This window comes from Scyliorhinus torazame, chromosome 2 (genome assembly GCF_047496885.1).
Source record: "Scyliorhinus torazame isolate Kashiwa2021f chromosome 2, sScyTor2.1, whole genome shotgun sequence".
In the NCBI taxonomy this organism is placed as follows: domain Eukaryota; kingdom Metazoa; phylum Chordata; class Chondrichthyes; order Carcharhiniformes; family Scyliorhinidae; genus Scyliorhinus; species Scyliorhinus torazame.
In genome coordinates this window covers 36,251,372-36,265,514 of record NC_092708.1, presented here as the reverse complement: position 1 = coordinate 36,265,514, position 14,143 = coordinate 36,251,372, and the positions used below count along the sequence as shown (strand labels likewise).

Here is a 14,143-nt window from a genome sequence, read left to right as displayed (position 1 = left end):
TCAAGTGGGCTGCTTTGCCCTAGATAGTTTTGAGCTTTTTAATTATTGTTGAAGCCAGACTCATCCAGGCAAGAAGAGAGTATTCCGTCACACTCCTGGCTTTTGTCTTGCAGACGGTAGTCAGATTTTGCGAAGGCAGGAGATAAGTTAATCTCTGCAGAATTTCAGGCTCTAACCTCCTATTACAGCCCCAGTCTTTATATGGCTGGTTCATTTCAGTTTCTGGTCAATGGTGACCACCCCACCCCAGCAATGTTAATTCTATTGGATTTCATGGAGAGGTGATGATATTTTGTTCTGTTAGAGAGCTCAGCACGGTGACACAGTGGTTAGCACTGCTGCCCCACAGTGCCAGTGACCCGGGTTCAATTCCGACCTTGGGTGGCTATCAGTGTGGAGTTTGCACTTTCTCCCTGTGTCTGCGTAGGTTTCCTCCGGTTACTCCGGTTTCCTCCCACAGTCCAAAGATGTGCAAGTTAGGTGGATTGGCCATGCTAAATTACCCCTTAATGTCCATAGGTTAGGTGGGGTTGCAGGGTTGGTGCAGACTCAATGGGCTGAATGGTCTCATTATGCACTGTAGGGACTCTCTGACACCCTGAATCCTTCTTTGACAGTGAGTGATGAATTCTTGCAGCGTGTTCTCCAGATCGCTTTCTGTGATTTTAGTTGAAGATCCACAGAAATCCAGTATGAAGGCTATTTCTCCAGGGCTTAACACTGTACTTTCAGCTACAGTCATTGTGGCTGACACTGCAGGAAAGTCAACCCCTCCATTTCAGCTTTGCCATGAGACATTGAGAATCATTTGAAATCTGACATTAATATGTTTTCTTTCCTCTGTAGAATCTGACGTAGCCGACTTTGATGGAAGAAGTTCCCTACTTTACAGGTTCAATCAAAAGAGTATGAGCACGGTCAAAGACATCATTTCTTTGAAATTTAAGACAATGCAAAGTGATGGAGTTATGTTGCATGGAGAAGGACAAAGGGGAGATTGCATCACTCTGGAGCTAAGGAAAGGCAAACTCTCATTGGAGATCAATTTAGGTAAATCTTTAAATTCTCAAATTGGCAATAATAATGAACTATGATCCATCCTGTGTGGCAAGATCTAGATGAGGGAGAGGAACGGATAAAGATAGATCTTGAGGAAGCCCTACAGATAATGGTGGTGTGGTCAAGGTGTGAAGACTACCCATTGTTGAAGATGCTGCGTCAACAGTTGTATAGATTGCGTGAAAGCGAGTAAGGTCTGTGACAGTCAGCTTCATAACAAAACGGATAGTTGATTGGTCATGTGAAAAGATTCAGAAGATTTGAGGAAGATGAGGAGGCAAAATGTGTGCACAATTAGTGAGGAGATCTTCATATTTTTTACATTCACTTGTATTGGTGGATAGTTAGTGTGATCGGAAAGCTTCAAACACAAAATTGTGGAACGGAAGACCATGCATCTGGAAAGTGACAAAACGTTCACTGATTTTAAAGAGGTTGACAATGGGACAAGGGGAACTGCGGGCACAAGGATTGAGGGAACAAGGATGAACATTTTTGAAGAGTAAATGGTAATATTTGTTTGGCAAGAAACATGCACAATGGCTGAGGAAAGGGAACCATTTACAATGCCCACTAGCACGAGAGCTATAAAGATGGCAGTTCAGTGTAAGTGGGGTCAACAAAGCAGAAGGTGGGCCTCACTAACAAGTCACGTGAGCGAAGGCACGAAGAGAGAGTAGAGAAACACTAAAAAGATATTCAGGTTCACATGCGTGGAGCCTTGAGGCAGGATTGGCTTGATGCATGGCAGGAAAAAGGGGAGCATGAGAGACAGCTGAATAGATGCATTCAGTCTTAATGACAAGGAAGTCCGCAAGCATCTTTTGGAACGGGTGATTAATGAGGACAAGGGAGAAGTTCAAAGGAGATGGTTGGCAGTGGAGATAAGAGACATGGGGGTGCTCTTAGGAGAGCGGAAAGATTTTGTAGAGATGAGTAAAGGTTATATTTTTATGTGCTGAGGCAGTTGTGGTGTTGGATGGCCAAACCTCTTGCGTGTAAAATACACTCAAATCTGCACCCTTTAGATAAATTGGAGGGAAGTTGGGACTATACTCGGAAAATAATCACCTTGGGAGAGAAATGTTGCTGGGACAGAAGCATAAATTGTAAAGATTGTCGAGCAGAAGTAATGTGATGAGTGAGGGGGCTAAAATACTAGGCAGCTGGGTTTGCAGATGTAGTTTTATGTCACTTGGGGGATGTGGGTGGAAGTGCATCGAAGGAAGTAGTTGAAGATAACTTGGTCATTTATCAAGGGTAGCAATGGCATTGCAAAATGGAAGGTCGCATGGATGGCCACAATTAGAAGAATATATATCGAAGGAAAAGTTCATGCAGTACAGAGCACAATGAATTTAGGGGAGAGAAGGGAAAGATAGGTGCAATGAAGATTGAGGTTTTCACAGCTGAGTATTTAGTAAATATAGAGATTGAAGTGATAAAAGTTTAAATTCCACCCAGTGTTGGAAGTAGAACCCATGTAATCTTTAAAAAGAGAGTGTGGGTAAAAAAACGGATAGAGAAACAAGAGAGGAAGGGACAAATCAGATAAGAGACACGAGCACAATGGAGAGTTTGTGGAAACACATGGCAGATAAGATTTAATGCAGAAAAGTATAAAGTGATCAATTTTGGATGGTAGAAATAAGGAGAATTTTTTAAATCGTGTAAATTTAAGGGGGATACAGAAGCAGAAGGTTCACATGCACATATCTTCAAAGGCGTCAGGAAAAACGACAAAACTATCAAAAATACTGTAATCCATTGGTTTATAAATAAAGGCTTGGAGTACATAAAGAAGGAAGTTACGCACTTAATTAATCACTGGTTGAGGCTTTAGCTGGACAGTGGCCTCTCATCAACGGGAGTAGTCCACTGGAGTAGTGGACAGCAAACTTTACGTAGGGAATCAGAAACTTTAAGAAGGGTACAAAGATGATTTGCCAGAGAGATTCTAGATCTGAGGGCTTTCATGTATATGGAGAGACTTGAGAAGCTGGGATTGTTCTCTTTTGAGCGGAGAATTTTGAAGAGAGATTTAATTGACGCGTTCAGAATTATGAGGGATTTTGCGAAAGAAAGAGAAACTGCAAGGGTCCATATTCAGAGGCGACAGATTTAAGATAATTGCCAATATTGTTTCACTAAACGAGTCATTACCAGGACATGGACTGCCTGGAAGTGTGAGGAAACGGAATCAATAGTAACTAGCAAAAGGGAATTGGATAATTACCTGAAAAGGTACCAATAACAGGACTTTCAGCAAAGAGGCTTGGGGACTAATTGAATGCCTCTGTCAAAGAGCTGTACAATGATTTGAGAAGTCTCCCACAATGTTGTAAGATCCTTTGATTCTGCAATAGCTCTCCTTTTCCAGCTGTAAAACTCAATGTTTCAGATGGATACCCGCCACGCAATGTTTTTGAAACCAGTTTCTCTGCTGATTTAACAGTTCCCGTGTTTCATTATCTAGCTCAGCTGGATTTCCATTTCAATGCCTCACGCACATTTGTTGAGCGTTTCATTGATTCGGGAGAATGTGACCGCACTGTGGTTTTTTTCTACATTTTAGGCAGCACCAAGTTGCCCTCCATCAACGGTCACACCTCGGTCACACTGGGGAGTCTGCTGGACGATCAGCACTGGCACTCCATGACAATCGAACGCTACAACAAGCAAGTGAATTTCACCGTGGACAAGCACACACAGCACTTCCGAACCAGAGGAGAGTTTGATTATCTGGATATTGATTATGAGGTGAGACTTGTACCTGAGAGAAACGCAAGCCAAACATTGAAAAGAAATGTTTCAAAGTTTGATTCACACTGCAGATGAGACCGGAGGCTAAAATAGCTACTAATAAATCCATTGAAGAGTCCAGGAAACACCCTTGACCCAGAGAACGGTGAGAATATGAAAGTTCCCATCATAAAGTGCAGCATGGATAAATTTAAATGAAGCAACGGGCAGGACTCTCTGTTCCCCAGCTGCGTGCTTCTGGGATGTGTGCAGTTTGTTGGCAGTGGGATTCTGTCCATCAGTCACTTGTCAATGGGATTTCCTGTTGAAACCACCCCACGCCGCCACAAAACCGCTGGTGGGGGTGCACTGCCAGTGGGAAAAGCGAATCCGGACTATCTGAGAATGCAGGCCAAGATAAGTACAAGAATGACATGACATTGGGGTTAGTTGAAGATGAGGGGCGAAATTCTCCATTATCTGCGGAAAGTCCGCCGATCGGCGCAAAAAACGGCGCAAATCCGACTTGCGTCACGTCGGAAAAATGGGTCGATAGTCTCCGGCCCGAAATGGGCTAGCAGCGACGTAACGGGATCCGCGCTTGCGCAGTGGTTCACGCCGTGCAGCGTCATACGCGCTGCACGGCGTGACGGCTCATAAGGCCGCGCTGCTCCCCCCCCCACCCGACCGGAACACCCGACCGCAACACCCGACTGGATGGCTGGCCGTCGCTCAGCCCTAAGGTTCGAGTCACGCGATGTGGAGGCGCTCCTGGACGCGGTGGAGCAGAGGAGGGATGCCCTGTATCCTGGGCACAGCCGCAGAGTTGCCCCATGCCACAGCCGGCGTCTGTGGAGGGAAGTGGCAAGGGCCTTCACCGCTGTGGCCCTGACACCACGGACAGGCACCCAGTGCCACAAGAAGGTGAACGACCTCGTCAGAGCAGGCAGGGTGAGCCTCCCCCATATCCCCCTTCCCCATATCCCCCCCTCCCCCATATCCCCCCCTCCCCATACCCCCCCTCCCCCATACCCCCCCTCCCCATACCCCCCCTCCCCCATATCCCCCCCCTCCCCCATACCCCCCCCCTCCCCCATATCCCCCCCTCCCCCATATCCCCCCCTCCCCCATATCCCCCCCTCCCCCATATCCCCCCCTCCCCCATATCCCCCCTCCCCATATCCCCCCCTCCCCCATATCCCCCCCTCCCCCATATCCCCCCTCCCCCATATCCCCCCCTCCCCCATATCCCCCCCTCCCCCATATCCCCCCCTCCCCCATATCCCCCCCTCCCCCATATCCCCCCCCTCCCCCATATCCCCCCCTCCCCCATATCCCCCCCTCCCCCATATCCCCCCCTCCCCCATATCCCCCCCCTCCCCCATATCCCCCCTCCCCCATAACCCCCCCTCCCCCATAACCCCCCCTCCCCCATAAACCCCCCCTCCCCCATAAACCCCCCCTCCCCCATAACCCCCCCCATAACCCCCCCTCCCCCATAACCCCCCCCTCCCCCATAACCCCCCCCTCCCCCATAACCCCCCCATAACCCCCCCCTCCCCCATAACCCCCCCTCCCCCATAACCCCCCCCTCCCCATAACCCCCCCCCCCATATCCCCCCCCTCCCCCATATCCCCCCCTCCACCATATCCCCCCTCCCCATATCCCCCCTCCCCCCTCCCCATATCCCCCCTCCCCCATATCCCCCCCTCCCCCCTCCCCCATATCCCCCCTCCCCCATATCCCCCCCTCCCCCATATCCCCCCTCCCCCTCCCCCATATCCCCCCCTCCCCCTCCCCCATATCCCCCCCTCCCCCTCCCCCATATCCCCCCCTCCCCCTCCCCCATATCCCCCCCATCTCCCCCCTCCCCCATATCCCCCCTCCCCCATCCCTATATCCATATCTCCCCCCCATATCTCCCCCCCATATCTCCCCCCCATATCTCCCCCCCATATCTCTCCCCCCCCCATATCTCTCCCCCCCATATCTCTCTCTCTCCCCCCCCATATCTCTCTCTCTCCCCCCCCCATATCTCTCTCTCTCCCCCCCCCCATATCTCTCTCTCTCTCCCCCCCCCATATCTCTCTCTCTCTCCCCCCCCCATATCTCTCTCTCCCCCCCCCCATATCTCTCTCTCTCTCTCCCCCCCATATCTCTCCCCCCCCCATATCTCTCCCCCCCCATATCTCTCCCCCCCCCATATCTCTCCCCCCCCCATATCTCTCCCCCCCCCCATATCTCTCCCCCCCCCCCATATCTCTCCCCCCCCCATATCTCTCCCCCCCCCATATCTCTCCCCCCCCCATATCTCTCCCCCCCCATATCTCTCCCCCCCCCATATCTCTCCTCCCCCCCCCATATCTCTCCACCCCCATATCTCTCCACCCCCATATCTCTCCCCCCCCCATATCTCTCCCCCCCCATATCTCTCACCCCCCCCCATATCTCTCACCCCCCCCCCATACCTCTCACCCCCCCCCATATCTCTCACCCCCCCCCCATATCTCTCACCCCCCCATATCTCTCACCCCCCCCCCATATCTCTCACCACCCCCCCCATATCTCTCACCCCCCCCCATATCTCTCACCCCCCCCCATATCTCTCACCCCCCCCCATATCTCTTACCCCCCCCCATATCTCTCACCCCCCCCCATATCTCTCACCCCCCCCCATATCTCTCACCCCCCCCCATATCTCTCACCCCCCCCCATATCTCTCACCCCCCCCCATATCTCTCACCCCCCCCCATATCTCTCACCCCCCCCATATCTCTCACCCCCCCCCATATCTCTCACCCCCCCCCATATCTCTCACCCCCCCCCATATCTCTCACCCCCCCCCATATCTCTCACCCCCCCCCCCATATCTCTCACCCCCCCCATATCTCTCACCCCCCCCCCATATCTCTCACCCCCCCCCATATCTCTCACCCCCCCCCCATATCTCTCACCCCCCCCCATATCTCTCACCCCCCCCCATATCTCTCACCCCCCCCCATATCTCTCACCCCCCCCCCATATCTCTCACCCCCCCCCATATCTCTCACCCCCCCCCATATCTCTCACCCCCCCCATATCTCTCACCCCCCCCATATCTCTCACCCCCCCCATATCTCTCACCCCCCCATATCTCTCACCCCCCCCCCATATCTCTCACCCCCCCCCATATCTCTCACCCCCCCCATATCTCTCACCCCCCCCATATCTCTCACCCCCCCCCATATCTCTCACCCCCCCCCATATCTCTCACCCCCCCCATATCTCCCCCCCCCCATATCCCCAAGTGAATCCACCCCTAACCTTAACCTCTGACATGCACGCGCAACCGATGGCGTGCATTCATATACCTGCCTAACACTGTTGCCTTTTACCCCCCCCCCCCCACAGGAGAAGCGCGCACACAACAATAGGGAGCATGTGAGGACTGGAGGAGGTCCCGTTGATGAGAGGCCACTGACCGTACACGAGGAAAGGGCCCTGGAACTGGCTGGCGGACCTGAGGACCGGGATGTTGCTGATGCAGAGGTCGGGGGCGTACTAGCGAGTGAGCCACCGACAGCCCGTCCCCATATCACCCCTCCCCTATATCCCCCTCCCCCATATCACCTGATCACTGCCTGATGTCTAACCATGCATGCTTCATTGTGTATCGCAGGACCAAACTTCCAGGCACCCATCCCCGCAGATGCAGAGGGATGCCCCTCTGAGACCACTGGAGACGGAGAGATACGCACCCTCCAGCATGCGACGCCCGCAGGATGCCCCTCGGAGACCACGGGAGACAGAGAGACCCGGACCCTCCAGCATGCGACGCCCGCAGGATGCCCCTCGGAGACCACGGGAGACGGAGAGACCCGGACCCTCCAGCATGCGACGCCCGCAGGATGCCCCTCGCACACCATGGGAGACGGAGAGACCTGGAGCAACAGGGAGACGACACCCCCGTCACGTGCGGGAGCGACCACCCAGCGACGAGGGGGGCAGCCACAGGCCCCCGTCACATCCGAGCCAGGACACCCCTACCCGGGACACCCCTACCCGGGACACCCCTACCCGGGAAGACAAAATACCGGACAGTGACTCAGAGTGGATGGGTAGAGACGAACCCCCACCCCAAAGTGCCATGGACTCAGAGTGGGACGAAGAGCACGACACAACGCCACTGCTGTCACCAACACCCTCCACCATCGCAGAAACACTCACCACGGTTGGGCACTTTAGTGATGAGGCGTCTGGTACACTCACTGGTGCGCACAACACAGCCGTCCCGGTACAGCAGGTGGAGGTAGGAGCAGCAGAGGGACCGGGCGGTCGGAGGGCAGCCCAGCCCAAGCGAACATCTGCCGCCCAGATGGATCCCGGGTTCCTGGAGTGACCACACCCACACATAGATCCGATGCAACCATCGACCCGGAGACGAGCGAAGAGGGTGACGGGCGGCTTGCGGCGGCTGCGGTCGCAGGTGGAGGAGTCCACTCGCGTCCAGGAGCTGGGAATATGCCGGTCATGCGTGCCACCCAGGCCGACACCGCACGGGTGGCGTCCGCGGTGGAGGCAATGGGTGCGACGGTGTCAGACATGGGGAACGGTTTGCGAGGCCTGGGGCCTTCCGTGCAGGCGGCGTCTGTGGCCCAGGAAATGGCTGCCCTCTCACAGGAGGCCATGAGCCAGTGCCAGCGCCAGATGGCAGAGGCGCTCAACGCCATAGCCCAGTCTCTGCAGGCCATGGCCCAGTCTCTGCAGGCCATGGCCCAGTCTCTGCAGGCCATCGCTGAGGGCATCGGCGCCAGTGGCCATGTGCGAGCCGGCGTCGCACTGTCACAGACAGGGTTTACCAACCCCCTGGGCTCCATGGCTGCAAACCTGCAGACCCCTGTCGATACCAGCACGGGCCTCCAGGACTGGCAGCGCCAGATGTCGGGGGGGCGTCGGATGGCCAGTCCGTTCGCATCCCCCACCCATGTAGAGGCCTGGGGGCCATCGGGCACCCCGAGGGAGGAGGAGGTGGTGTGGTCCGTCCCGGCTCCCTCAGACGGGGAGGTCCCGGTACACCGCGACACCTCGGACCCCCCCACCCCCCCCGCTTCCGTCCCAGGTGCATCGGGTGGGCAACGGGCAGGACAGGCTGGCAGCTCGCCATCCCAGTCGCCCGGGCCGCAGCCTGGCCCATCTAGGCCAGGACGCCCCAGGAAACGGCCGCCAAAGGGATCCGGTGTCAGAGGGCAGGAATCACAGGAGTCCACCTCCAGTTCTGCTGTACCGTCTGGGGAACCACGTCGACGTAGTCAAAGGGCCCGTAAGGCCAAACAATTAGACACTGTGTAAGTTGGCATGGGTGCAGTGCACAGATGAGTTTTAGGGGCTAGGGCACGTGCATGAACTCCTTTGGTTATTAAAGTCAATGTTACACCTACCGAAGCTGCCTTTGTGCTCTGTCCAAAGTGTGCGGGGGTGTCATGTACGTTGAGCGCAAGTGTGTGTGTGAGGGGTGGTCTTACCTCAGCCCCAGGTGAGTCTGCCCCCTTCCCCCTGGGCCGCCATCAACATCCCCCGGGCAGAGGACGGGACCGTGCGCTGCAGTGTCACAGCCGCATGCAGGGATGGTCCGGGTGGATGGTGGAACTGTGGCCATGGGTCAGACATAGTCCAACGATGTAGAGCCAGGAGCTCGTCGCAGGGCGGGTTGTCATCATCCTCCATGGCCTGCGATAGATACGGGTCCACCCGCAACTGTGTGAGCCCGGCCCATTGTGCCGCAGGTAGATCGGCAATGGGGGGGGGGAGGGGGGGGGGTGGTGTGCATGCGGGTGGGGTGGGTGGGTGGGGTTGGGTTGGGGAGGGGGGTGAGGGTGCTGGATGGGTGGGGGTGGTCAGCTGTTGCCATGGTGTGCGGTCTGTGGCCATACTACCCGATTCCCACGCCCATCTAGTCAGTGAAGCGGGCGTCTATCAGTCTGTCCCGTGCCCGCTGGGCCAGCCAGTAACGGTGGACAGCCACCCGCCTGTCTACCCCGTCTGCCCTGACCATTGCCCCCATCCCCCTCATCTGGGGAGGACTGGGCCTCTTCCTGCTGCTCCTCCACTCCGCCCTCCTCTGCCTGCGGCACATCGCGCCTCTGCTGGGCTATGTTGTGCAGGACGCAGCACACCACAATGATGCGGCCGACCCTATCTGACCGATACTGGAGGGCTCCCCCAGAGAGGTCCAGGCACCTGAAACGCATCTTCAGCATGCCAAAGCACCTCTCGATCACTCCCCTTGTCGCTACATGGGCATCATTGTAGCGGTTCTCCGCCTCATTGCGTGGCCTCCGTATAGGCGTCATCAGCCATGATCGCAATGGGTAGCCCCTGTCGCCCAGCAACCAGCCCCTCAGCCGGGGATGGCATCCCTCGTATATGCCGGGGATGGATGACCGCGACAACACGAATGAGTCGTGTACACTGCCTGGGTGACGGGCGCAGACGTGCAGGATCATCATGCGGTGGTCGCAGACCACCTGTACGTTCATTGAATAGGTCCCCTTCCTATTAGTGAACACGGCCCTGTTATCTGCAGGTGGCCGCACGGCGACGTGCATCCCATCGATCGCGCCCTGGACCATGGGGAACCCGGCCACGGCAGAGAAGCCCACGGCCCGGGCATCTTGGCTGGCCCGGTCCACGGGGAAGCGGATGTAGCGATGCGCCATGGCATATAGGGCATCTGTCACTGCCCGGATGCACCGATGTCTGCGATATGCCGGACAGGTCCCCACTCGGTGCCTGGAATGACCCCGTTGCATAAAAGTTCAGGGTCACCGTAACCTTGACGGACACGGGGAGAGGGTGTCCCCCGCCAGTGCCACGCGGTGACCGGTGTGCCAGCAGGTGGCAGATGTGTTTCACAGTATCCCGGCTCATCCGGAGTCTCCTCCTGCATTCCCGGTCCATGAGGTCCTGGTATGACTGCCGGGGCCGGTACACACGGGCGCCCTCGGGTGCCTCCGTTGCCGTGGAGCCGCGACGTCCTCCTCCCCTCCTCGTCCTGTCGGTCAGGTGTCCCTCCAGCCTGGGCGGCTGCCGCCTGCCCCTCTGCGTGCCTCTCTGGCACGCTCCTCCTCCTCATCATCCAGGGCAACATAGACATGAGCGGCTGCCACCACGGCGGCCAACATCGCTGGATGATCTAAAAACATGACGGCCTGGTGGTGGGGGGGGGGGGGGTAGGGGAACGACGACATGTCATCATTGCCCATATCCCCTCCTCCCCCCAGCCAGGTGGCATGGACCGCATGGGTCCAACTGTTGGAGGCTGGCACCTGGCCAGGTGGACCAACTCACTTGCCCTCCCATCCCCCTCCTCGGCACGGACCCCCCCCCCCCCAACCTTCACCCCGGCACGGACCCCCCCCAACCCCCCCAACCCCCAACCTCCACCCCGGCACGGCACGGACCCCCCCCCCCCAACCTCCACCCCAGCACGGACCCCCCCCAACCTCCACCCTGGCACGAACCCCCCCCCCCAACCTCCACCCCAGCACGGACCCCCCCAACCTCCACCCCGGCATGGACCTCCACCCCGGCACGGACCCCCCTCCCAAACCTCCACCCCGGCACGGACCCCTCCCAACCTCCACCCCGGCATTGACCCCCCCCCCCAATCTCCACCCCGGCACGGACCCCCCCCCCCCCAACCTCCACCCAGGCACGGACCCCTCCCCCCAACCTCCACCCAGGCACGGACCCCCCCCCCCAACCTCCACCCCAGCACGGACACCCCCCAACCTCCACCCCAGCACGGACACCCCCAACCTCCACCCCGGCACGGCACGGACCTCCACCCCGGCACGGCACGCCCCCCCCCCCAACCTCCACCCCGGCACGGACCCCCCCTCCAACCTCTACCCCGGCACGGACCCCCCCATCCACCTCCCCGGCACGGACCCCCTCCCGGCACTCCCCCGGAGCCCAGCCTTCTCTAACCACCCCCCCGCCCCGCCACACACACACACACACAACCCGAGACACACCTCTCCTCACGCATTCAGACTGCGGCCACGCCATTGCCTGCCCATAGCCAAACCCCCAGGCCGTCACTCACCTCCACGCTGGTCGGCGTGACCCTGGAGCACCGGGTCACGCCGATGAAAAGGAGGTTTGATTCACGTCGACGTGAACGGTCATCACGTCGACGGGACTTCGGCCCATCCGGAAGGGAGAATATCGGCAGGCCGAAAATCGGCTGCCTTGCGCAGACCCGTGACATTCTCCGACGGCAGCGGCGACATTAACGCCCCGCCGACTTTTCTCCCTTCGGAGACTTCGGCAACCGGCGGTGGCGGGATTCACGGCGGCCAACGGCCATTCTCCGACCCTTTGGGGGGTCGGAGAATGACGCCCGAGATGTTCATCTGAGATGAATGACTCATTTCCATGCCTGAAGTAAATACATTGTAATATCTGTCAATCATTATGGCAAAGATAGAGGCAATTCAGCCCATCAAAATCTATGTCAGCTCTCTGTAGAGAAACCCAGTCAACACTATTCCCTCCACTCTATTTCCATAGCCCTACAAGTTTATTTCCTTCAAGCGCCTATTCAGCATCCTTTTGAGTTAATTACCACTGTGGAGTGGTTGGCCAGGCCCCTCTGGCACCGTTCACGTTTGTCCTCCAGCTCTGGGAAGAACCTGCTCATTCAGGTTCTGGTCGGGTGCTCTCTGTGCACCACTTTGAACAGTATTAGGCTGAGCCTTGTGCAGGAGGAGGTGGAGTTCACTCTGCTCAGTGCTTCGCTCCAGAGCCCCCATCCTACCTCTGTCCCCAGTTTGTCCTCCCATTTTTGTCTTCTATCGTCCAGTGGTGTTCGAGCTCTGTCCAGTAGCTGTCTGTATATTTTCCCCCATAGCCCCCCTTCTCGTTGCTTGTGCCTATCACGTCCTCTAGTAGTGTGGTTTCTGGGGGGCCCCGTACCCAGCTGGGTCCACGTTCTCAGTGTGGCCGCAACCACTGGGCTCGTCGTTGTGTCTCTTGTTGAGGAGGATGGGAGTGCTGCTGTAGCCAGGGTGCCTTTACAGGATGCCTCCTCCATTTGTACCCAATCTGTGCCGGGTTCTTGTACCCATCCCCTCACTCTTCCTGCCGTTGCTGCCCAATGGTAGTATTGTAGGTTTGGTAAGGCCAAGCCCCCTTTGATTTTCCTTCTTTGCAGTGTCGGTTTCGGAATTCTTGGGTTCTTCTCCCCCCCCCCCCCCCCCCCCTACCCCCACCACACACACACACAAATGTCCAAATGTCATGATTAGACTGACTACGTTTTGGAAAAAGGCCTTGGGGATTAAGATCGGAATGGATCTAAACACAAAGAGGAACCTTGGCAGTACGTTCACCTTGATCATCCGCACTCTCCCTACCAGGGAGAGTGGGAGTGAGCCCCACCTTTGAAGGTCTTTTCTTACTTGTTCCTCTCTGTAGCTGGACGTATTCAGAGCTGGTGGTGTTAGTTCGGACACTCGCTTTGGGAGCATTGTAAAGGGGCCTCAACTCTGTCGCCGGCTTTTTCTGCACCAGGGAAACAATCACCTCTGGTGTTCTCTCCCCGGGGTGGGGGGTCATTATCACATTCAGCAGCCGCCTGATGTTCGCTGTGAGCTGCCTACCCTTGACAAAGCCCGTTTGGTCCTCTGTGACCACCTCTGGTACGCAGCCCTCCAGGCTTTTGGCCAGGACCTTTGCGAGTATTTTTGCATCCACGTTCTGCAGTGAAATGTGTCTGTATGATCCACATTCCGTCAGGTCTTATCTTTTTTGGGTATCACTGTAATTGTGGCCTGGGCTAGCGTGGGGGCAGGGTGAGTCCGCGAACATTTTCCATAGGTGTAGGGCCAAGACTGATGCAAATTTTTTGTAGAAGTCTGCCGGGAACCGGCCTGCATGGAGCTGATGCTCTCCATGATTTCTCCCAGGTCTATTGGTGCTTCCAGCTCCCCCCATCTGTTTTCCCCCACAACTGGTAGTTCCAGTCCGTCTAGGAACTGTTTCCTCCCAGCGTCCCTGTTCGGGAGCTCGGAGGTGTACATCCCCGGTACAAGGTCTCAAATGCCCGATTGGCCTCCTTGTGTACTTGTGAATGTCATAATATACACATCAGTATATGATGGTGCAGAGACACACACTGACTGACACACTGCAAGACCAATCAACACACACTACACAGCAGCCTATCACCAGTTAGGGCACGTCACTATAAAGACAGAGGGCACTAGTTTTCCCGCTCATTCGGGATGCAGCCTCTGAGACAGACAGAGCCGGCAGTCAGTAGCACAAACATCCACCATGTGCTAGCAGTATAGGCTG

At 56.7% G+C, this 14,143-nt stretch overlaps 1 protein-coding gene across 2 annotated transcripts in view; it reads left to right on the top strand.

The window, feature by feature from the left end:
* The window catches only part of LOC140387064 (contactin-associated protein-like 5), a 1,365,877-nt gene that overhangs the window by 590,306 nt on the left and 761,428 nt on the right, over window positions 1–14,143 (top strand). For both annotated transcript variants that reach the window (XM_072470084.1, XM_072470077.1), the window contains exons 5-6: window positions 847–1,050; window positions 3,635–3,819. In XM_072470084.1, coding sequence (XP_072326185.1) covers window positions 847–1,050; window positions 3,635–3,819 — 389 coding nt within the window. The remainder of the gene's footprint in view (window positions 1–846; window positions 1,051–3,634; window positions 3,820–14,143) is intronic.